This window comes from Hemicordylus capensis, chromosome 1 (genome assembly GCF_027244095.1).
Source record: "Hemicordylus capensis ecotype Gifberg chromosome 1, rHemCap1.1.pri, whole genome shotgun sequence".
Taxonomy (NCBI): Eukaryota; Metazoa; Chordata; class Lepidosauria; order Squamata; family Cordylidae; genus Hemicordylus; species Hemicordylus capensis.
In genome coordinates this window covers 250,859,490-250,884,534 of record NC_069657.1, presented here as the reverse complement: position 1 = coordinate 250,884,534, position 25,045 = coordinate 250,859,490, and the positions used below count along the sequence as shown (strand labels likewise).

The following is a 25,045-nucleotide window of genomic DNA, read 5'->3' as shown; positions in this document are numbered from 1 at the left end:
CTGTAGTTGCTCCTGGGCTGTGTAATGCATTCCCGGCAGAATTCTGTAGCTTGAATTCATTGGTGGCTTTCAGGAGTGCCCTTAAAACCTGTCTGTTTGGCCTGGCCTTCCAGGGTTTTTAAACTGTTTTAAATGTTTTGTTAATGTTTTTATGATGTTTTAAACTGTTCTGTAATGATTGTTTTTAAAAGGATTAATTTGTGGGTTTTATGTTTATTGTTGTGCAGTGCCCAGAGCCATTTGGATTGATATTACATATAAATAAAATAATAAATAAATATGAGAGAATTGCCACTTTAAAAGATGCCTCTTTGCTCAGGTAACAAGGGTATTGCTAGAGAGCAATAAATCCCCTCAGGCCTGAGGCTGGCAGCTAGCTCTTAACCTGGAGGTTTTCTACTTCAAGCCCCACTCAATGCAGAAAAATGCTACAGCATCCCTGACAGATGGCCGTCCAGTTTCTGTTTGAAAACCTTCAGCCAAAGAGAGCCTGAGGCAGATGATCCCAGTGTTGAACAGCTGTTACAGTCCTGCAGTGACTCACCATGTCTAGCCAGCCTGTTAAGCATGGGGGATACATGCCAACATTTTGCTGCAGGTCTCCTCTTGTTTGTATATAAATAAAAATCAGTCTACAACATTTTATCACACTTAAGTGTGACAAAAATGAAACACAATGGAGATAGGCAGATTAAGAGACAGAGCTGGGCAGATAAGAGTAGGCTAATTCTCAATGGCTGAACATGATTGGGGCAGAAAGAATGCTTAGCCCCACCCAAGCGCTGTCACCAAGTACACCCATTTACTTTCTCCCACAAATGAATGGAAGTCACTCTTAGGGAAGTCACTCTTAGGGAAGTAATAAAATGCTGCACTTCAAAGGATAACAACAATACTTAGCATTTGCATTGCACTTTCAAATGTTCAAAGCACTTCACATGAATTATCTTGTTGTAATACTCATTAACAACCCTGTAAAGGTAAAAACCAGATGTGCATACAAATATATGCTATAGAGGCATACTTCCACTCAGAAGTGCCTCCTCTGGGGTGGGGTGGGGACTTAAAACACTTTCTCTCTGTATGGGGTGACTCCAATTGAGAACAGGGCATGTGGGGAGGTGGAGGTTCCATTTCCCTGCTCACATCTGAAAACTGCCCCCTTGAAGCAGTGATTGGCTCCCACAGCAATTATTTGGCAGAACTGCTATTTCAGGGAAGAAAAACAGCAAGGGGACAGAACTGAATCTCCCTCTCCTCACATGCTCAGTGGTGGAACATCTGCTTTGTATGCAGATGGCCTCAGAGCCACTCCATGACATCTCCAAGTGGGGCTTGGAAAAATTCCTGCCTGAAACCTTGGAGAAGCCACTGCCAGTCAGTGTAGACAACAGAACCAGATGGACCATCGGTCTAATCTGGTAAAAGGCAGTTTCCTATGTTCCTGCGACTGGCTATATACCTATGCTCTACCAAGCACAATAGCTATATCCTATGCTATTGTAATGATAAGCATTTTGCTAATAAGAAAAATAAAGACTGTTTGTCTTTATTTTAGAACTTTATTATTCTATTATAAAACTTTAAAATTCTGTCCTTTTAAATGGAGGATAAAGTAATGTTAAATTACTTTTGTTCCAAACCAGCATGAAACAATCCATTAAAAATAAACATTAAGATGGAGCGGGTAAAAAAATCTGCTTACCCAGATGGGTTTTTAAGATACGGAATGAAGATAACAAACAAAGATATAAGGAAACACTACACTAATCCATTTTGGGATTTATCATTGGTGATCAGCCTTCTACTACCCAGGTAATTGCAGTGATTCGTGTTGGATTGAAAGTATAGTCAGATAACAGAAAAAACAAAGCACCCAAGATCACTTGATATGATCCATGCTGTTTAAGTATATCTACCTATCCATCTGTGTCAAATTGCCTGTCTATCAAAAATCTAGCTAACTTCTTACTATGCAAGTAGAAGATGTATTGATCACTTCACTTTTAGCAAACTGCTAAGAAGCTTTAAGTAAAGCATATGAGGCCACCTCCTCTACTGCTAGCCCTCAAAGAATGCACTTAGTGCATCAGGTTTTTCTAGTTTTGGAGAGTCACAGCTGTTTCTCAATTTACAATTAATTATTACTATCCAAGACAAGTCTGGGGAAAAAACCACAGTATAGTGTTTCAAGGAAGCCTTTTAAAAGGTATTACTGGGCATTATTTCAGCTGATAGTCACATTTGGAAAAAACCAAACATGTTTTAATTTTTGTGTCTGTTTTTTAAAATATATAAATATAAATCATTTAAGAAAGAACTAAATTCTAGAGAATTAAAGCTGTTCGCCATTATTAAAGGAAAAGTCAGAAACCAGACCAAGAATATAACTGAGAAATCTCTCCTTAGTGCACAAGCCCTGAAAGCACTTTTGAAAATAGTGATCTTCTTTTATGTCCTTTGCAGCTCATCAATGCACAGGGAAGATTGGGTGGGGTGCAAAGGAAATATTTGTAATACCTATAAATTCCTGCTAACCAGGCAAAGAGGCACCTTTATATTTACAGTAGCAGGGGGATTTCAACTATTTAACCCAGCATAGCATCCCTCCTAGTGGCTGCTGTTCTTTTTAGACGGTGAGCCCCTTTGGGAAAGTTCTTTTAGTTGTGTAAAGTGTAAGACTTTTTTTGGAAAATATAATAGAAGTATTTTAAATAGTAGCTTACACAGTGCACTGTATCTCACTGATGGAAGAGTGGGCTGTGTGTGCTCTTCTGTCCTTCTGCAAGCCACATGGACACTTCTTGCAACTGTGCAAAGCCTCTGTTACTCTTTAGAACAGTATCCACGATGTAGGATGCTTCTTGCATAGGAAATAATGGGAGAAGTATCCAACAATGATGACACAATCCTTAAGAGTTACAGAGTCTCTGCACAGCCACAAGCAGCACCCAGGAGGCTTGGAGACAGATGGAAGGAGCGTGTGCACTTCATTCTTCCATCAGAGGGATGCAGCGCGGCATGTGAGCTACTAACAAGAAAAAACTATTTGTGAAAACAAATAGTTATCAGGAAGGTTTCAGATTAATCTTTTGACCACAGCGGTATGTTTTCTCATCTTTTAGAGGCCCTAAACATGAATAACTTTAATTGGGGTAGTTAAATGTATACGCCTACATATTTTAGACAGCATATTATGGACAACTGGCTTGCGACCTCCTTGCTTCTTGGTTGGCTTGTTATCATACAAATCAAGTGTTGTCATGGGTAACAGTGCCCCCATTGGCTGGGGGAAGGGGGGGGGCACAAATGAAGGGAGTTTCAAAATGTATTCAAAGGGACTGGGAGGCAAAGAGAGCCCTTATAGTGTGCCTCTCTTGAAGAGGATACATCAGGATAGAAAGAAGAAAGGAAATTAGGTTTTATTTTGTGGTTTTCTCAACACTGTGTATAATATACTAATATACTATTGCTGCTATAACCATCTGGTTTTGCTGTATCTCAGATTGACAAAGCCAGAACTTGGGTGCCTTCCTTCCTTGAGTTGTGGTTTGTTTTGTATGTGAGATAGTGTTGTGGCAAGAAATGGATAGTGGCAGCCAGTGTTCCCTCTAACAGGGATTCCCAGATGTTGTTGACTACAACTCCCATAATCCCCAGCCAAAGGCCACTGCAGCTGGGGATGCTGGGAGTTGTAGTGAACAACATCTGGAAATTTCTGTTAGAGGGAACAGTGGTGGCAGCTCTCTCTCTTTGTAATATTTCTTGGTGATTGCTGTGATGAGCTCCATGTCTGGTCTTGAGACTAACTTGTGCTTCACTCCTTGCTTTGGTTTGCTCTGCAATCTTCATTGCAAGGTGTACTCAGTCAAAATGTGGCAGAAGTTGATCTAGTTGAGCTTATGGTTATACATGCTGCTAAGGATTCTCCTGTGGCAGCTGTTGCAATGCTAGGAAGCAATGTAAAGAGTCATAATTGTGTGTGAGTAAGCAACTTGTACCAGTGATGTTACTGCAGTGCAGGCACTGTGGCTGGCAGTGGATTTCTTGGTCAGTGCTTCTTTCTTTGCCATTTTTGGACTGTGTTTGAAATGTGTGTTCTTGTTGGGAGGAACAGATTCCTTTTTACTGTGTGCTTCTGCAATGTTTTTCAAGGCAGGGTTGTAAAATGTATTGCAAATTGCAATACAAAACTTGTCCGCAGTGCACTCTGTGAGTGCAGTTTTTTCTGGCCATAGGGAACAATGGGGTAACTTCACCCCAATATTCCTTATGGGTAGCTCCTAGAGACACCAAAGTGGGTAATGTGGAAAGGCATGTTGGGTGCTACCTATTGCCCAACCTATAAAAGAAATGGGCAAATGGGCCATTTTAAAAACATGTTTAACCTTTCCTCAAAATCCCCATAGGATCCTTTTGGGGAAAAGTTAAACATTTGTTTAAAATCGCCCACTTGCCCATTACTTTTGTCAGTTGGGTAGTAGGTAGCACCCATCATGCCCTGCCCTACCACACAAAGGATAGCTCCTTTGGTGTCCCTAGGAGCTATTAATGGGCAACGATGGGGTGTTTCGAGTTTCTCCATTGTTCCCTATAGCCGAAACACTTGAAATGTTTTGAGTTTGTTTCACTGAAACAGCCAGCTCGACCACTGTTTTCACCGAAACATTTCAGTTGTTTGTGTTTCACTTTGAGCTCCAAACAAAACACAAAATCCATTCTGTGCACATCCCTATAACCTACCTATCTTCTTTTAACAAAGCACAGATTACAACCACTTATGGGTCACAGTATTTGTTTTCAAGATGCTTAAATGAAAAAGTTGAACTAGAAGTTAAAGTTGTTCTTGCCTGCCACAAATTAAAAGAGGGAGAAAATTAGGCAGATGGGAAAGGTAGGGGACAGAGACCCTAGTTGCAACCTGCCCAAATGTTATAGATGAAGGAAAGGTCTGCACAGACTTGCTCAATCATAGCATTAGGTTCACATCCTGTGGTAAGAGCTAAAGAAAGAAGCAAGAGATGGTATGTGGGTGGGCAGCTCTGTCAGGAAAGATCTGCACTGAGATACAGTGCTATCTGGTTGGTGGAAACAGCTCACTGCCACTGGCAACTGAGTGTTCTTGGTCATTTTGGCTAGGATGCCAGTTACCAAAAGTTACACTGTCCTAAACAAGCTGGACAGGTGGACATTGCAAAATACATTTGAAAGATGAAATAACAGCCAGTCTCTCTTTTTATAGTCTTTCTTTCTATATACTTTTATAATTCTCAATTTTTAGCTTTTCAAATTTTTAATTTGAAATTTAATACTGATTGTGGTTTTAAAACTGACTTTTAACCTGTTTACTTAATTTGATTAATTTTATTGCTTTTATTCTATATTTTATTTATTGTATTGTTGTGAGCCGCCCCAAGATGATGATGATCACACACACACACACACACACACACACACACACACACAGACAAATGCCATGTACTGGTATTTAATATTCCTTCCCTACGGTTTCAGTTCACTAGGGTTTCAATAAAAATCTACAGATTGTTCATGAGATACAACATTCATGTAACTTGACGTTTTGTAACTTGACAGCATTTCTAATAACTTTATTTCAGATTTGTCTAAGGAAAACATGTCCCATTTGTAACAGAAAGCATTAATGACTTTTTAAAAGGTAGATGTAAGTTTAATGAGAATTTCTTAGAAGTGATGTCAATTTGTATGATACCTGTATGGCTTACTGTTAAATAACTGTTTGGCTTACTGTTAAACTGCCCTGAGCCATTTTGGAAGGGCGGTATACAAATCAAATAAATAAATAATAAATAAAATAGGAGTTCATAACCATGGCTTGATGCAGATATAACAGAACACCTAAGTAGGTCTTGCTTGCTGCTGTGCTAGTGCTCTGAACGGTTTGGGTAGTGAACATGGAATAGGAGAGCTTATTCATAGTCTGATTTCGAGACTGGGCAGTGGACTGGGTTGGTGGGATACAGCTAACTTGTTCAATAGGTAGCTGGTGGCAACCTAGCATTTTGTCAAACTTCATTATCCACATAGATTTAATTCAACCATGACTTTGTTAAGTTATCAAGTGAGATCTCAGTCCAGAGAAGTAAAAGCACACAGAGGTCTGGCTCACAAAATCATTCAAATCTAAGTTTAATGTGGTTACCAACATTTGCATGATTGTGTGAACACATGCCAAGGCAGGAATCTCAGATTCATCTCAGTTATAAAGCTCCTTGGCATGAGTTCACAAAATCACCTTAATGTCAAGTAACCCACATTAAACCTAGATTTGAATGATTGTGTGAACCAGGCCACAGTTTCCAATAATAGTTATGCAACAGTTCTGTGACCTCAAAGGAGCATTCTCATCCACTTTTAACATAATATGGTAGAAAAGCCTTGGTGCTGTTTTGCTGGACTGCAGTCTAACAAGTTTTTTTTTTAAACCCGTCTCCAGATTTGCCAAATTCTATTGCCTCATTCTGATACACACACACACACACACACACACACACACACACACACACACACACACTTTAATATATAAAACATGCTTCAATATCAATATATTTATTACCAATGTTAGTTAATGGAAATATTAGCCTAAAACTAATTAGCCAGAAACTAACCTGATGATGAGTAATTAAACATATGGTCCAGTTTTAATGCTACTCATATTGTTGAAGTATAACTATATTGTGTTTGATTTAAGAAGTCTTTTATCACTGAAATAACTTAAAGTCACTTCTTAACACTTGCTCTGCCAGCAACGTGTTTGGTGTATGTCAACTTCCATGCTGATGTAGAATCACAAAACTTAAGGTTTACCAAACAACACAAAAGATTAGGATGCAAATGGGTTGTTACACAAGTTTTAAGGTATCCTGGACTTTGGTTCATTTTTTTGAAACAAACTTAAAAATTTCTAACATTCTGGAGATCAAACATTTGATATGGATTTCCTACCATAACAATTTCCTAATTAAAAGTTGTACATGCGCGCGCGCACACACACACACACACGGCCCAGTGATTGACAGACATCAACTGCAGTCCATCAACAAAAGCACCACAGGCAGTATTCTAAATATCTCTCTATTATTTAACACACTGACATATTGGTCAAGGTCAGATGTCAGAGGTAAATATCTTTCTTCCCTTCCTCCCCTCATTAATTACTGCTTTTAGACTAGGAAAAATACTCTGATAACATACTTTTTGTGGCACCATGTTTTAACATCTAATTGTATAGAATTAGACTTATAAATGTTACAAGAAAAATATATAATTTCAAGCCAACTTTCCCAAAGCTGCGTTACTACAAGGTAATGATCACAGCTAATGTCAGAGCCCACCAATTTATTTTGCTGTCCCCTGTCAACTTACAGGACAGAACAAAGGGCGGGGGGCAAAGAGTGTCTTATTCATCCATGGATGGGATTTTAATTGGTTAGGAGGAGCACATTGTCAAGTGTGCTATACATCTGCATGGAATTTATACTTGGCAATTGTTTCCAGGACTGCATTCATTCTAATCAAGGGCACATAGGGTTATCAGGCAGAACTGTGCGAGCCTAGGAAATAAATCTGCAGGAAGCAACTGAGATACTCAGTGTAGCTGTCAGGCAAAGAGTTGCAAAGTGATGAAAGCGGGAGGGGAGGGGACACTACAGCAAGCCAACAACAATCACTTCTTTAATAAAGGAAATGGTCTCGTGTTAGAAAAATGAGCTAATTCAATCCTTCTCCCCACTTTGAGTTACAATTTTTATAAATAAAACAGACGTAAGTGATCTGTACGTTTAATAACATTTGTTCAAAAATCAAATTTTCTATTTGCTGTATAGCTTATAATCATGTTTGATTAGCTCTCATACTCCAAGGACCTTGAAGTCACGTTTGATTAGCTTGCACAATTGGAGGATTGTAAAGTTAAACACATTGCAGCAGAAATCAGTGTGATGTCACAGATAATCCTCTTAGGTCATCAGACAGCTTAACACATAATTTTGAAAAAGATGGGAAATCTTCCATTTCTAGTTCACAATTTCACATTATTTCCACCAACAAACATTATATACTTTGCTGCTACTGAAGCGATAGCATGGGTTTTGACAACTCTTTATGTCTTACGAGGATATAAACATGTTAACTAACAGAGGAACACTTAACAGTACACTTCTACAATATTACAAGGATTTACTGTAGCTTGCATGTCACTTCAGCAAGGTTAAATTGGATTCTGGGTATCACTTGTCATACACATTTCCTGTATGAAACGTGTGCATGGGATTCCTGAACGAGTTGTGCAAATTGCTGCATACAGGGAAAAGAAGGGTTCATTACATTTTTCTACACATTATCTTAAATTTTGCAAGCTGAATTAAAAAAAGAAGAACAGTTGGAAGTATAAAGTCATATTGCCAAGATGAAAAAGCTGCTAATAACACAAATTGAGCTGATTTGCAGTTAGTTTTGTTGTAGGCGAATCAAGTGGAAAATGAGCAATTTTTAAATGGATCCCTCTAGGGCCAATGCCCTAGAATCTTATGGAAATTAAAATTTGTAACTACAGTAAAATACTTTAGTAGCAAGCAGCACTAAGAACCAAAATGTCTCCTTGTGATTCTTAGATTGAGTCTCAAATCACTGAACTCATTTCAGAACATCCCTTTATAGCCTTTACATCAAAAGGGTATTAGATTACCTAATATTATTGAGGATTATAAACCTGGACCCAGAACACTATCAGACAGTATTTCATTAATATTTTTCCCTTAAAAAAAAATCTTGTCACCAGCCAAAAACATTGTTCAATACTCTGCATAATATAAAAACTCAGTGCACCTTACTGCTTAGTTTAATTGACTGTGCTGGATAAAAGCCTATGTGAAGTTTTATCTCTATTTCTCTCTCTCTTAAATAAAAGCCATGGTCAAAACACTGCTTATTATAACCATACCAATGAGATCTTTCATATTAAAGTAGTGGCCAAGCAAGCCTTGAAGCAAGATAATTGCAGAACAATGATAGTTTGTATTTTTAATTAAATTATTTAGGGGGGAAATAGAATGATCACAAGAGACCTACCACTCCTCCTCTTCTCTATCCTGCTCCCTCTCTCTCACATACACACACCACACATATGATGTTGGCCAGATAAACATGAAACCCTAATGCCAACATGGCATTCTTTGTGAATCTTAAAAACCATGACAAACTAGAGTCAATAATGCATCCAGTTGGAACCACAGGAGGCCCAAACCTTCTGTGAGCTGCAGTTATGACCTTACAAAACAACCCCACTTTCCCAAAATTAATAAAAACCTGCAGTGATCCAAAATTGAAGCGATCTCTATTTCCCCCCCCTTCCCCCTGGCAGTTCTTACCTTTTTGTTGTTCTCTTTAATATCTTGAGGATTCAGGGACTTGTAGTCACTGAGGGGGAAAATGGCACAGTGGGTATGTACAGTATTTGATAAAAGCAGCAGTTTTTAAAACAAACCACTATCTAAAAAAATAAAATAAAAATTCAACATGAAAACAGCATCATACAGTAACTAGCAATTCCACAGCAATCCAATCAGCAAAACTAATAGAGTGGAAAATTAAAAGAATAAATAAATAAATATAAATACAGAGATTGCATGTTTCATTGCCTGAAGCTGTCCATCTAAAAAGAGAAGTTAAGGCAGGGACCTGAGGCTAGCTTTGACAACCACATTTGCCATGAGGTAATCCTTCGTTGTCAGGGTACAAAAGAGCTACAGGCTTATTTGACTCATCTCATCATTTCAACACCAACACAATTTTCATAATCATTTGGAAGTCAATTCTTTGTATAAGATTAAAAGCAAATAAGAAAACTCAACAAAACTATATAAAGGAGCAAGTGGTTGGTTTTGGAGGAAAGTATCAGAAAGGTCATAATGCACGACCATTTGTAAATGTGTGCATCACCCCACAGGATGACATTTTATTAGTAGAAACAATAATAAAATAATTGAATATATAAACCAAAAAATAACAGTTGGTTTCACTTGTTCCCATATTTGATTTAATTGCAATAAGAAACAAGTTTGCATGTAAGGGAAAAACATTTCTACTTACATTAGCTCAGGCCTAAAGTGGTGTAATATTGCACAAAAGGACAATCCATTTCCAGGATGTAGTGAAATTGGTGATTTTTACTCCTCTGTAGTTTTTTGTAACTTCTTTGCACCAAGCAAGCAATGACTGACTAGCATTTGTCTTCCTCCCCACACCAGGACTTGGTATTGGGCTTGGCTGGAAAAAAAGTAGGGGGAAAGTGGGGGGGGGGGATCATTAAATAATTTAATGGAAGATGAGAATTAACAGTAATTGACTTAACTAAATGATTTGCATCCTTTGATGTCAGTTAGGTCCTTCAAAGCTGTCAGTTTACAATCACTGTAACTTAGAAAAAGACACCAGTCTCAAGCCCTTCTCTACAGTCTTAGCTTTTGGCACTTGTCTCTGAAAGATGTGCTATACAGGATTCCAACTCTACATATGAAAACAGGCCAACTATATTGATGGAAATGCTAACATAAAATGCTTAAGGCGTATTAATGTATAGTTATATTATACACCCGTACAAAGCTTATTCAAAATGCAGTCATGTAAAAGCCCTTTCATATTTGACGAAGACAGCATTCTGATTACCTAAAAGCAAAGTGTACCAGGGTCAAAGTTGACCACAGTTAGGATCTACTAGTGTAGCACAAAAGATCAAAGTCACAATGTGAGTTGCCATACTATGAAATCAGTTACAAAGACATAAAACTGGAATACACTGGTAAATAATTTTATTTTAAAGGACCATGATCTATTCTTTCAGATGTCTGTATTGAACAAAGTACAAATGTCCCCTGGATCTCTCTCTCTCTCTCTCTCTCTCTCTCTCTCTCTCTCTCTCTCACTCCACCCCATCTCTCTCTCTCTCTCTCTCTCTCTCTCTCTCTCTCTCACACACACACACACACACACACACACACACACACTTGTTGACTTTTTTAGCTTAAAAAATTCTTACATGAAGTTAAATAGACAGAACTGTTCAACTGGAATACATTCTACATACTCAAGCACCACTTTGGGGGTGGGGGAAAGGAAGACTTGCATTCATAAATAGTAACGTAATTATTTGGCTTTAGAAAAAAACCTCTACATGTACACTCCAACAATGCCAAGTGCACAAGGGCTGCCAAACGCAAAGGTTAAAAAGAAAGTTGTTTCACAGTTCTCAGCAGTGCAACTCTACAAGATACAGTCCTATCCAGACTGCCTATTTTTCAAAGACCAACAATGCCCCCACTTGACAAAAGCACACCAGTGCTAAACAATTCCAACTGTCAACTTCCAACATATTGTGATTTATGATTTTAGTGCTTGTGGGGAATGGTTGCTTACAGTCACTGTAACAGGAATACCACAAAGGTAATTTCTCATTTTTATTGGCTATTTTATTGACTATTCAGTCATGCTAATAAGGCATGATTATACAAACAAACCCACAGATAAAACAGAAGACATTATCTAATTCATATATCTTTCAGCAGCACCAACATGTATAAACTGCCAAAAATATTTCTGCATACAAGATGCTATTGCTCTTTTAAGATTTACTTCTTGAGTGTATGCCTCCAGTAGTAGTGTTCAAAAGGGATGTTCAAAGTGCATGTAACAGGTCAAACTGCATGAAGAGTGAAAGGATTTATTTAATGACAGTTGTGTGATTTAATGAAGTTGTGTGATAAACAACTCATAGAGGCATTTGCAAATAGTCACAAACAATGGAAAATGATACTATTTGAAATACTTTATTATTTACGGCTTACATTTTTATCCCATCTACCCTCTCACACAGCAGGCTTTACCGCGAATTTTCTGAGAGGCTTTACTGCGAACTCAAATATTCCCAAAAACCCGATCCAAAAAGTGGATTTTATCAGGCTGCACTCTCACACACAGTGAAAAACTCGAATTGTGTGTGAAGTGCCCCTTGATAGCTCACAAGGACTTCAGAGTAAATCTGCCTGATGTGTGAATGCACACCCTCCATTCCGGAGGAGATGCAAGCTAAAGGGCTTTAAAAGACTTGTGTGAAAAACTTCAGGGTGTTGTACATGTTCCCCACTCTCTTTTATTTTAGCCTATGAGATAGGTTAGGTGAGAGAGAATCACTGCCCACAGCGAGCTGGTAGGTTTTCAGGCTAAACAGGGATTTTGAACTTCCCAAGTTGAAGTCCATCCATCTAGCCACTGTGTGAAGGGAAGAGGCACAAACCTCTTCATTGTTGTAAATAGGATTTCTGTTTTAAAATCTTTGCTAGTAAAGAGAGGCAACTAAGAAAAGAGGTGACTAAGAGGAGACATGATCGAGGTGTATAAAATTACTCATGGAGTGGAGAGGGTGGACAGAGAGAAATCTTTCTCCCTCTCTCACAACACTAGAATCAGGGGTAACCCCATGAAACTGAAGGTCGGAAAATTTAGGACCGACAAGAGGAAGTACTTTTTCACACAGTGCATAATTCATCTATGGAATTCTTTGCCATGGGATGTGGTGATGGCCACCAGTTTGGATGGCTTTAAAAGCGGCTTAGACAGATTCAAGGTGAACAGGTCTATCAATGGCTACTAGTCTGGTGGCTGTGGACCATCTCCAGCCTCAGAGGCACAATGCCTTTAAATACCAGTTGCAGGGGAACAGCAGCAGGAGAGAGAGCATGCACATACCTCTTTCCTGCGGGGTCACCAGAGGCATCTGGTAGGCCACTGTGTGTAACAGGGGGCAGCCACACCCAAGAGTTTTGCTAGCAATGAAATAAAGCTTTGTTTGAAACTTTGATACTGGTGTCCAGTGGAAAATACCTAACCAAGAGACGAACGACAGAGAGAAAAACCTCTCTTCTAACAGATCTAAATGAACTGTGATCTGCTGACAAATTTTATATATTTTATTTATTTATTAATTAAATTTATATACCTTCCACACAAAAATGGCTCAGAGCAGTTCACAATAAAAGAACACACCATTTGAAACATTAACATAAAAATAAAACCATTATTATTATTATTATTTATTTACACAGACAGGTGTTATTGACTGGTTTGTTTTATCCAGACATCGAGTCATTGTCGTTCTCCTCCTCCTCTTTATTATTATTATTATTCACATTTTATATCCCACTCTACCTCCATTATTATTATTATTATTATTATTCACATTTTATATCCCATTCTTCTTCCAAGAAGCCCAGAGCGGTGTCCTTAAGTTTCTCCTCACAACAACCCTATGAAGTAGGTTAGGCTGAGAGAGAAGTGCCCAGAATCACCCAGCAAGTATCATGGCTGAATGGGGATTTGAACGCAGGTCTCCCCGGCCCTAGTCCAGTACTCTAAACATTAAAACCACTTGAATATTATTAAAAGTCAAGCTGGATCCTTATGGCTCTCAGATGACATCTTATATTCATAGGGAGTGCATTCCACAACCTACAGCTACTAAGAAGGCCTGATCCCAAGTTGCCACCAGATGAACTGCTAGCACCTGAAGATAGACCTCTCCTGATGATCTTAATATGTGGTGGGGATCTTGCAGAGAAACACGCTTTTTCATGTAACCCAGGCCTAAGTCTCAGGGTTTTAAAGATAATAACCAACACTTTATACTTTGCCTAGAAACATACTGGCTGTAATAGTTTAAGAACAGGTATGATATGGTCTCTCCAGGCTATCCCTATTGGGCTGCTGCATTTTGGACTAAATGAAGTTTCTGGACTGCATTCAAAAGCAGTCCTACATAGACCTCATTGCAGTAATCCAGCCTGAAGGCTACCAGCTGCTCCACCACTGTTTTGAGGTCATTCTCTTTAAGGCATGAGTGGAGCTGTCGTATCAGCCGGAGCTGATGAAAAGTGCTCATGGCATAGCCTCAGCCTGAGACACCAGAGTGAGACTAGGATCCAAGAGCACTTCCAAATGGAGTACCTGTTCTTTCAGGGAGAGTGTAATCCCATCCAGAACAGGAGATTTTATCCCATTCTCGACCAAGGCTGTCTCAGCCCCATAGTCTGCCCTAAAGTCAGTTTGAAATGGGTCTCTACTAGAACTGTGTCAAATATTTGGATCAAACATGCAAATTTGACAGAGTAGACAAATGAGGGAAATTTAAATAAAATGTGAACTTTTAAACACTTGAAAGTGTTCACCAAGAATGCTGTTGATATCCCGACTAACTAAGTATTGATGTAGAGCCTATTCATAACACTTAGTAAGATTGGAAACACCATGCAGAGAGTAAGCAACGTGTCTCTGATCTTTCTAAGCGCTTCTAGAGTGCAGGAACTCCAGATTCGGAGTGCACACGACTCCAGATTCTTAGCCTTCTTACGCAACATTGTGAGCAGGAGTTGTGTGAGTGGTGCTGCTGCATGTCCGCAGCTCCTACTCAGGCCCACCTTGGAGATGCCAGAGCAGCACCCCTCTTCCCAGAGTGGCCCCATGCTCTCAGGGGAACAGCTTACAGAGCTCACACATGTAGTCTCCCATTCAAGTGCAAAATAGGGTGGATCTTGCTTAGCAAAGGGGGCATTTCAAGCTTGCTATCACAAGACCAGTGGCACTCTCTCGCCTATTGCTAATTTAAAATAATAATAATAATAAACCATGAACAAAATGCTGAGGAAAATATAAACTATTTCATATTGATAAATGTTTTGTTTTCTCAGTAACAGGAATGCAAGCAAATGCACACCTTCTGGCATGCATCCTTGGCTAGATTAGCAGGCTATGGAGAAATCTATTCTTAATCAATACCTTCTTAGGCACTGTCTGAAATTCTGTCAGCACTTGCATATGTAGGACTGTACTTCACCACTGCTAGATAGAAGAATTATTTTAAAGTGCCTTAAGGAACCATTTAGGCTCAGAATGGTTAGCAAGATGGCATAGAAGGAACATCTGAGCACAGGAAACGCAATACATTGTTATGATGACAACATTAGAACAACAAAACAATTAGAACACACAAACAAATTATTTGTGTGGGTCTTGGAACTCGTATGGATACTGGCAGCTCTTGTCAACAGCCAGGTGTCCCATTTGAAGAACACATTCCAGGTAATAGGCAGATAATGTGTGTTACCTTCCAAGCTCTCAGCATCATCAGCATGTTAGTGTTCAGTGTGCACTGTGTTCTAGTTGCCCCTTTAAGGCTATTTCTAAGAAATGCTGAAAATGATCAGCACCAGAAGCTAAAACCAGAAGGCAAGCCAGATGTCCACACAAAATTCCCAGAAGCAGCAAATGTTTGGGCTGTACTTTAGGAAAAGAATAACAGAAAATCCTAAGCAACATTTGCAACTCAGTATCCATTTTCTAACACTCGGGGCTGAATTATTACGCTTTTTCTTGAACAATTTTATTGATACATGGAGGGTAAGTGGTGAGGCTTAGATGTCTGAAACTGGTGAGATATAGAAGTTTAATTCATTTGAAAAAACTGAGAGACATTTTATGTTGCTGGCAGACTTAGTTTTTTCAAATGAAGTAAACCAGTATCTCACCAGTTTCAGACATCTAAGCCTCACCACTTACCCTCCATGTTCTTCTGATTGGCATATGCCTAAAGCTGAAAAGGATTAGATATAAGTTTTTAGTTGTTTATCAAATGTGTTAAATAGATATACTTTTAGTCCAACTAAAGTATTCAGTAGTCAATCAAAACTATGATGTCCAGACACTTACTCAATGTATTACATGTTGCTGAAGATGGAGATAATTGGACAATGGTGAAACACGTAGGTTCTGAGGAATGTCAGCTATGTACAGTAAGTGATTTTTAAAAAAATCCTATGATGATGTTGTTGGATTAGAGATTATGCTTCTCAAAGCAAATTTGGGAACACAAAATGCAAACACCTCAGATATGCAACTGGACAATTTTAGTGGGGTATTAATGGCTAATTCTTGGTGACAGAAACATGTGCGCTTAAGAAAGGAAATTAAAGGAGATGTAATATCCATAGAGACATGTGGTCTCTATAGTTTTCAACATTACAGTTAGTTTAGATAAAATAAATATTGTCACTTTTTTAGTATTTCTATATCTAACTCTCAGAAAAATATCTGACAATAGCATATGCCAATTTAAAACCTGGACTACTGTGTTATATGATTGATGTAAACATACCATAACCCAGCTTCCTCTTGTTTATTAGTCTTATTTACTAAATGATCAGAATGCACACTAACTAAAAAGTTTAGGCACTCTAGAACAGGCAACAGTTCAGAGGTACAGGTGTTAGATGTGCAAAAGTATCAGCATTTAAGGAATGATTTGCAATTTATAGCACATCCTGAGAGTGATAGATAGGTGTAACTGGCTAACATAGTGTGGGGCAGTGAATGAATATGAAGGGACTATCCTTGGGTAAGATTTGCATGTGAGTGCAGGATAACTAAGGGTCATTTTGCACATTCCATAGAAGAGTTGAGACAGAAACCAGTTCACAGGATGAGCTGCAATCCTATACGTATTCACCTAGTGAGGCTCTACACACGATCCGGGCACAGAGCCTAACTGGGCTCTGCGGGGAGGCCACCTACATGACTACCAGCTCCGTCACGGAGCCAGTAAGGGCGGTGGAGATCAGGGGCTGTCCGGTCCTCGCAAGTCCCACGATGCCCCACACGAGTGCACGGGGCATTCTGGGGAGACCACTGAGGCCGGGAGGCTTGTTAGAGCCAGTCTCATTGTAAGTCACCATGCCATGGCGAATCATGATCGCCAAAACAGGGTTAGTGGAGCACTTGCTCCACTAACCTCATCTTCGCTGACCGCAGACCGCTATTTGAATTCCCAACTTTTCCGAGTTCCAGTTTGCTCTTGTTTATGCTTTCCTGCTTTGTTCCGTTAATTCCTTATTCTGCTGTCCTTCGTTCTTTTCATTCTTTGCTCTGTGTTTTCTTTTCAGTTATTACTCAGTTACTGTTAGAGGGGGGTACCTAGTTCAGTTCAGGGGACTTAATTCATTTACTATTTTTCTTTGTGAGCCTTTTATTTTTCTTCGTGTAGCTTCGCTGCTACTTTCTTTTAACTCATAGGGGGAGTGCTGAAGGGGGTTGTAAATCCTGTTGGGTTAGCCGAGCAAACAGATTTACAACATTTAAGGGGGGCGGAATTAAGCAGGCTAACCACCAGGAGCCATGCGGCTCCTGGCGGTTCTCACAACTGCTTGAGTGCGGGCTGGGCTCCCTTAGCCTTCTTTCGAGCAGTTGTGTGAATAGCCTCAGTTCTACTGAACTTGGTGGAACCTACTTCTGAGAAGGCATTCCTCAGGTTGTACTGTAACCCATGCTTCCTTTCTCTCTCTTCACTGATCTCATGAAAAGCCAAAGATGTGCACTCTCCAAAATTGAGGACCTCTCTTACTGCTTCTGGGGAAAGTATTCTTGATGTATTCTGTGGAACATGAGTAGTCCGACAAATAATTCATGTTTATATTATATACAGATTTGAGCTTAGAAAATGAGATAATATAGGACAAGGAATTTTATCCCACAGCTAACCAGAGAAAACGTTATTGTTTGTAAACTGCTGCTTTGCATTATATTGTGTAAGGGAGGCGAAGAAGATATGGGGGCTTGGATTGTGTCAGCTTGTCTCCTTGACTTTGGTCTGGAGATATTTCATAGCCTCCTTAGCCACTCACCTCTCTCCAGCCCGGCATGGACAGCTCAGAGGTCGGTCTGTGTAGCTGTGCTTTGCCCTTTCATCTTCCTGAGTGCTGGCAACTATTTTCAACTGTGAGCACTAATTTTCATCTGCCCCAGCTTGGAGTCACCTGTGAGAGAGGTGACTCTGAGTTTTGGGGAGCCTATAAAAATGGAGGGAGCACCAGCAGTGCAGCCAGTGGTAGGCAGCTGACCTGTAGATAGCCTCCGAAGCCAGCCACCAAAGGGGACCAGCCTTTGGTGCCTGGCCTTCGGTGTGGAACTGAGGGCTGGGGCATACTATATTCCTATTGGTTATTTTAGGAGTTGCAACAGCTGGTTTGCCCACTTGCTACTGAGAGTTGGTTGAAATTAATTTGTAATGTGTCTGGGTTTGTCTAGATATGTGAGACAGGGGGCACCTTCAATGTGTGGGGCAGCTATTCCAGTGGTGGTGGGGTAACGTTGGCAGGTCAGCAGGCTGTTCCAGAGGAAGGGCAGTCAGAAACTTAATATCTGTCTTTCCCTTCAGTTATCCTGCCAGCTTTTTGACCTCAGGGAGCACTGCCAACAACCCACATAACCTCACCTTGCTCCTTTGCAATGCCAGGTTGGTCCAGAATAAACCCAAACTCATCCATGATTTGATTGTGGATGAAGGGGCCGACCTGGTGTGTATCACTGAGACTTGGTTGGGGGAGGCTAGTGGCCCTCTCCAGGGTATTCTGTAGAGGAGCAGGTATGGGGACATGGGTGGGGAGGTGGAGTGGCTATGGTCTATAAGGATAACATCTCTCTTACCAGTGTCTCTGTTGGGGTATCTGACCATATTGAATGTGTGTACTTAGGTTTGGGGACCAGGGATAGATTGGGCCTTCTGTTGGTGTACCGATCACCCCGCTGCTCAACAGAATCCCCTACTGAGCTCACGGAATTGGTCGCAAAACTTGTGCTGGCTCCCAGGCTTTTGTTGCTGGGGGACTTCAATGTTCATTTTGGGACCAACTTTTCCTTCAGGAGTTCATAGCAGCCATGACAACTATGGGCCTATCCCAAGCGGTCTCTGCACCGATGCATATTGCAGGCCACACGCTTGATTTGGTATTTTACTCTGATCAGGGTGGTGTTCCATGGGTGGGGACTCCTGTGATTTCTCCATTGTCATGGACGGACCACCATCTGTTAAGGTTAGGGCTTACAACCACTTCCCACCTTCACAGGGGTGAGGGACCTATTAGAATGGTCCACCTGAAGAGGTTATTGGACCCAAAAGGATTCCAAAAAGCCTTGGAGGGATTTAATGTTGGCTCTGACAGTGATCCTGTTGATGCCCTGGTGGAGAACTGGAACAACATGCTCACTGGGGCAGTAGAAACGATTACTCCCAGTGTCCCCTCCGAAAGAACTTCAGAATTGGCCCCTTGGTATATGGAAGATCTATGGGGGCAGAAGTTGCAAGGTAGGCAACTGGAGCGCAAGTGGAGAAAGACTTGACTTGAATCCGACAGATTGTGACATAGAGCACATTTAAAGATCTATGCTCAGACAATACTTGCGGCAAAGATGCGGTTCTTTTCTGCCCATATTGCATCTGCGAATTCACGTCCAGCAGAGTTGTCCAGGGTTGTGAGGGGGCTAGTACTTGTCCTCACTTCTTTGAATCAGAATTTGGAGCCATCAGTTACCCGCTGTGATGTGTTTAATGAATTATTTGCAGATAAAATCTCTTGTATTCAGGCCGACTTAGATAGAGACTCCACAATTACTGTGATGTCTGAATTGGAAGTGTCCAGCAACTCTTCTTATGTGGTTCGACTGGATCGGTTTCCATTTGTGACTCCTGAGGATGTGGACAAGCTGCTTGGAACAATGAGGCCTACCACTTGTTCTCTTGACCCTTATCCAACATGGCTTGTTCTATCTAGCAGGGAGGCTGTTGCAGGAGGCCTGGAAGAAATCATAAATGCTTCTCTGAGGGAGGGCAGGATGCCTCCTTGTTTGATCTACCTGTTCTAGATGGGGGTCACACTTCCCCAAAAGGAGCAGGTATGCAGTCTGGGAGTACTTCTGTATCCACACTTCTCCCTGGTATCTCAGGCTGAGGCAGTGGGCAGAGAGGCTTTCTATCAGCTTCGGCTGATACACCAGCTGCGTCCGTTTCTTGAGATGAATGACCTCAAAACAGTGGTACATCTGCTGGTAACCTCCAGACTTGACTTCTGCAATGTGTTCTATGTGGGGCTGACTTTGTACACAGTCTGGTAACTCCAGTTGGTACAGAATACGGTGGCCAGGTTGGTCCCTGGGGCATTTCAGAGAGAAAACATTATTCCTCTGCTGATAGAGCTACACTGGCCGCCAATAGGTTTCCGGGCAAAACACAAGGTGCTGGTTATAAACCTATAAAGCCCTAAACGGCTTGGGCCCTGGGTATTTAAGAGAATGTCTTCTTCATTATGAGCCCCACCACCCACTGAGGTCATCTGGAGAGGTCCAGTTGCCACCAGCTCGCCTGGTGGCCACATGGGGGTGGGTCTTCTCGGTTGTTGCCCTGAGATTGTGGAATGCACTCCCTACCGAAATACAATCCTCCCCATCTCTGACAATTTTTAAAAAGCATTTGAAAATCCACCTCTTCACTCAAGCTTTTTCATTCTTTTAGATTTTTTAGGTTTTAATCTGTGTTTGATTTTAAATTACTTAAATTGCTTTAAGTTTTTGTGTATGTTTTTAACTTGTTTTTATGTTATTGTTAACTGCCCAGAGATGGAAGTTTGGGACGGTGTACAAATCTGATAGATAGATAGATATGCTCTGTACACCACCACCTCTAGCATTTTTTCTATAATTATTGTCTTCTATTGTTGCTTGGTAACAATTCTCTTAGTCATTGTTTACTTTTGTGTTTTAAGTTCTTGTTCCAAATAACTCTGTGTCCAGCGAGGCCGGCTGTCCTTACCTCCGAGGACGGAGTGGTGAGAGGGCCCAAGGCGACAGGGATGGGTGACAGCTGGGGAGAGATGAAGGAAAGATTGCCAACAGGCAGGGATTCAGCTCCAGTGGAGGAGGAGCTGAGCCCTGATAAGATCGAAGGGGAGGCATGCGAGGATAACATCAGCAGCGTGCCTCCCAAAGGGAGAGGGTCTGAGCAGGAAGGGGGAGAGGCTTTGGGAACAGCTGTAAGGGGTAGTCAATTACAGGTAATAAAGAGGGGCGTTGGTCCCATAATTGGGGGCTGGCGATTCATAGCCTCTGAGGAGGCAGATAAGGAGCGGCCAGGGATGAGAAGGAGGCTGGTGGAGAGTGTCAGAGGTCCCCAGAGAGGGGCAGACACAAGGAACAAGCAGCCTGGGACAGAGGAGGCACAGGGTGATGCTCAACCCCCTCCCCATCCCTGCTCCGAGGCCGGTCCCGATAAGCCTAGCCAGGCTGGGAAGAGGAGACAGGGACGCGTAAGCTGGGCAACCATTTAGAAAGATATTTGCCTATAAAATTTGAACCCTGATAGTAATTTTGAAGGATTTTTAAATTGCTGCTGTAAAAGACCCCTGGGCTTTGAGGAGGGAAGTAGAGCCTCATTCATGGGCTGCTTCTGAGCACAGGAGAGTCTTATTCCACCTGGGCTGCTTCTGAGCATGTATTTGCGCTGCCCCTCCAGGTGCCTAAGATTTGGGTCTGCTGGAAGACAGTGGGAGGGAAGGAGACCCTCATTTCATATGGATTGCTCCTGAGCATGAGATTGCTCCGCTTCTCCAGGTAGTTAGACCTGGGCCTGACAGAGGTGTGAGCATCTTGATGAAAGCTGAAGGGTGAAAACTAAAGCGCTCTAGCCCTGTAGCAAAGCCTGTGGCCAGAACATTATGAAGAACTAGTGGTCAGAGCAGACAGCAAGAACAGGAGCTGTATCAGCAGGAGCAACAGAGAGGAAGGCCTGCTCAACAACCCCGCTCTAACCTTCCATAGCTGCTTTGGACCCAGCAGTTGTTGAAAACTTGCCAGAATAGCTGATGTACTAGTGATCCCAGCCCTGTAAAATTATAACATTTGGTACTAGCCAGCAACCAAGTCTCCAGAAGGGGTGGGGCATATCTAGGATATTGCCTCTTATTTTAGAGAGAGGCAGCTTTTATTTGTGATATTGTTGGTGTGATGTTTTCTATAAGATGTGCCTAGGAGGAAATGTTAATTTGGCAGCCCATCCAGTCATTGTTGTCCTTTGTTGACATATGAAGACAGTTCTTTAAAACGCGTGTTGGTTCAATGATGGACTGGAAATTTAGATTCAATTATGGTTATACATTCAAGCAAAAAAAAAAAAAAAATCCACACTTGCATTCATCAGTTTATCTTCCCCTTGTGAAAACCTTGGTCATCTGAAATTGGAAGCTTCTGGATTGCTCAAACATTACATGTCAATACTCTTTCTTTTTCCTTTCTTACTGAAATTATGCTGAAAGTACTGGGATTTCTTAAACCTGTTACATTACAGCTACAGGAGAAGAATCTGGATATTGGGGCAGCACTGAAACTCATTGACCATGTTGGGAGGCAGTTGCAAGAAATGCGAGATGGTGTTGCTTTCAGGAACACTTTTGAAGCAGCTAAGAAAGCACATGACTCTGCTGACCATGAAGCACCAACATCAAAACATCTTCATAAACTCCCAAAACATTTTTCTGATGCATTGTTGATTGTGGGTGTGAAGGAAGGAGTGAAGCTGAACAAGAGTTCAGAAGGTTTTATAACAGTATGATTGACAGCTATGCTCAGGAACTGCAAAACAGATTCAAGGAGAGAGAAAAATAATGTTTTAGTAGCTGCTTACAAGCATTTTCTCCAGGATGGGAATGAAGAAAATTTGAAACCACTATGTGAAATATTGAAACGTAACTCAGACAACTGTAGGAAGTTAGAAAATTTAAATTCAGAGCTTCTTTTGGCAAAATCTCTTATTAAAGAAAGGCCATTACTGATGCAATTTGCAGATGAGCTCACAAAATATGGATCTGCATTTCCATATTGGGTCTCATAGCTGAGGTTGCATTGACAATGCCGAGTAGCACTGCAACAGTAGAGAGTTGCTTTTCTCATTTAACATCAGTTTTATGTCCACAGACATTGCCAATGCTACATCAGTATAAAGCTGATCTTGTTCTTTTAAGTTACAGTAAGGACATTGCCGATGCCCTGGACTTGGATGAACTTGTGACACGTTTTGTAGCAAATGAAACTTTTGCTATAAGCTTTTTTTGTGGTTGCTCAATTGGTTATTTTATTGGTGCCACTTCAAAGATCAAGAGGAACGAGAGAAAGCCAAACTTAAAGCCAAGAAGAAAGAAGAACCAAGTTCCATTTTCCAGAGGCAGCATGTGGATGCCTTACTTCTAGATCTGGGCTACCAGAGAAACAGATGAGACTGCAGTGAGAGGAATGAGCAGATGCACTGAGCTGGCAAGGACTTAATAAACAACTTTTCTTCTCTTCATTGCTATCTGAAAACTGCATGGTGGGCAGACTATAACACACAGAGGCCAACTGCACAGGCATGGCGACCTCCCAAATGGCCACGACGCTGGTGGTGGAAAGGCCCGAAGAATGGCCGAATGGGGCCATTTTTTAAGGTGGGAAGGCCGGCGGCGGGGGGCGGGGAGACACCTCCGTGGACCCCACCACCACTTTGGAGAACACCCCCGGCTGTGATCCACCTCCAACCTCAGAGGCACAATGCCTCTCACTACCAGCTGGAGGGGAGCAACAGCAGGAGAGTGGGCATGCTCTCACCTCATGCCTATGGGCTCCCCAGAGGAATCTGGTGGGCCACCGTGTGAAACAAGATGCTGGACTAGATGGGCCTTGGGCCTGAACCAGCAGGACTGGTTCTTACAGGAGTATACCTACTGACTCCACTTTTACATGCATTCAGGGTAAATTCTGAACAGACCTTACGTGTGTACAGACTATATGCATGTAGACTCTATATCAGGGGTGACAATCTGCAGCCCTCCAGCTGTTGTTGGCCTAGAATTCCCATCATCCCTGGCTACTGGCCACTGTGACTGGAGATGATGGGCCAACAACAGTTTAGGGGCCACAGTTTGACACCGCTGTGCTCTATGTATTAGTCACTTTGGAAAAAGTTCTTAATTCATGCAATTAGGAACTTTGTAAAATCAGAATTCCCAATCATGCATATAATTTGTATGCATGTAGACTCTGTTCAGAATTTTTGCTGAATACATGTGGAGAGGAACATCAAATGTGATCTCTCATCAGCAGTAAATGGCACAGTTCTTTGTTATATGCACTAGAATCCATTTTTACCCTACTACAGGAATGTGGGGAAAATTTCAACCATGTGGTGCCTTAAGATGGCTGGAGGAGGGGTGAAAAAAAGAGCCAGCATAGTGTAGTGGTTAGAGTGTTGGACTAGGTCTGGGGAGATCCGAGTTCAAATCCCCATTCAACCATAAAACTCACTGATAACTCTGGGCCAGTCACTTAACTTTCCATCTAACCTACCTCACAGGGTTGTTATGAGGATAAGCATAACCATGTAAATTGCTCTGAACTCCTTGGAGAAAGAGCAGGATATAAATGTAAAAACACTCAGTGGTCTGCTTGATTTTCTTCCTCCCATAGTTACAGTTGAACCAAGAGCAAGTTAGAGGTGCATCAAGCAAGTTGGAGAAAACGGGTTTAATAACCACAACATACTTTCTCCCATTTGTCATAAGCAGCTATACCAAACTGAAAGAGTAATGCAATTACTGACACAAGGCACCAGTATATTTTCACATTCTAGATATGTGGCTTGATGCCAGGGCTAGAAGGTTTAGGGATGGTGGCATGCTGCCAGAAGCAAGTCAGAACAATGCAAACCAATGAAGTTATTCATTTATTTTATTTTAGTTATTTACATTACAAAATGTGATCAATTCAACATTGGCTTAGATTTAAAAGAAACCCCCAATATATCAAATAATGAAGGTGGCAGCTAATCCAAGAGCTCAAATGTATATAATGGAGGATGTTAATTAGCAAGTTATGCTGCTCTTCCCTGGTCTTCTAACAAAACTTTCAGTTGTTCTTTTTACAGTCAGAGTCAGCTATCTTGACTCTACACAAGTAGCCGTCTGTGTGTGTGTGTGTGTGTGTGTGTACATTTCAGATACAATTTACCATTATACTGTTCAGAGTCACCTTGCTAGGGTATCGGGGGGGGGGCACTGTTCTGTGCTGGCTCTGATCCTTCCTGGGTCAGTCCTGGAAGGTGATGGTTGTTGGG

At 41.2% G+C, this 25,045-nt stretch overlaps 1 protein-coding gene across 1 annotated transcript in view; it reads right to left on the bottom strand.

The window, feature by feature from the left end:
• The window catches only part of EHBP1 (EH domain binding protein 1), a 418,269-nt gene that overhangs the window by 144,783 nt on the left and 248,441 nt on the right, over positions 1–25,045 (bottom strand). Inside the window, 3 exon segments of the mRNA XM_053284345.1 lie at positions 9,408–9,456; positions 10,129–10,179; positions 10,181–10,305. Coding sequence (XP_053140320.1) covers positions 9,408–9,456; positions 10,129–10,179; positions 10,181–10,305 — 225 coding nt within the window.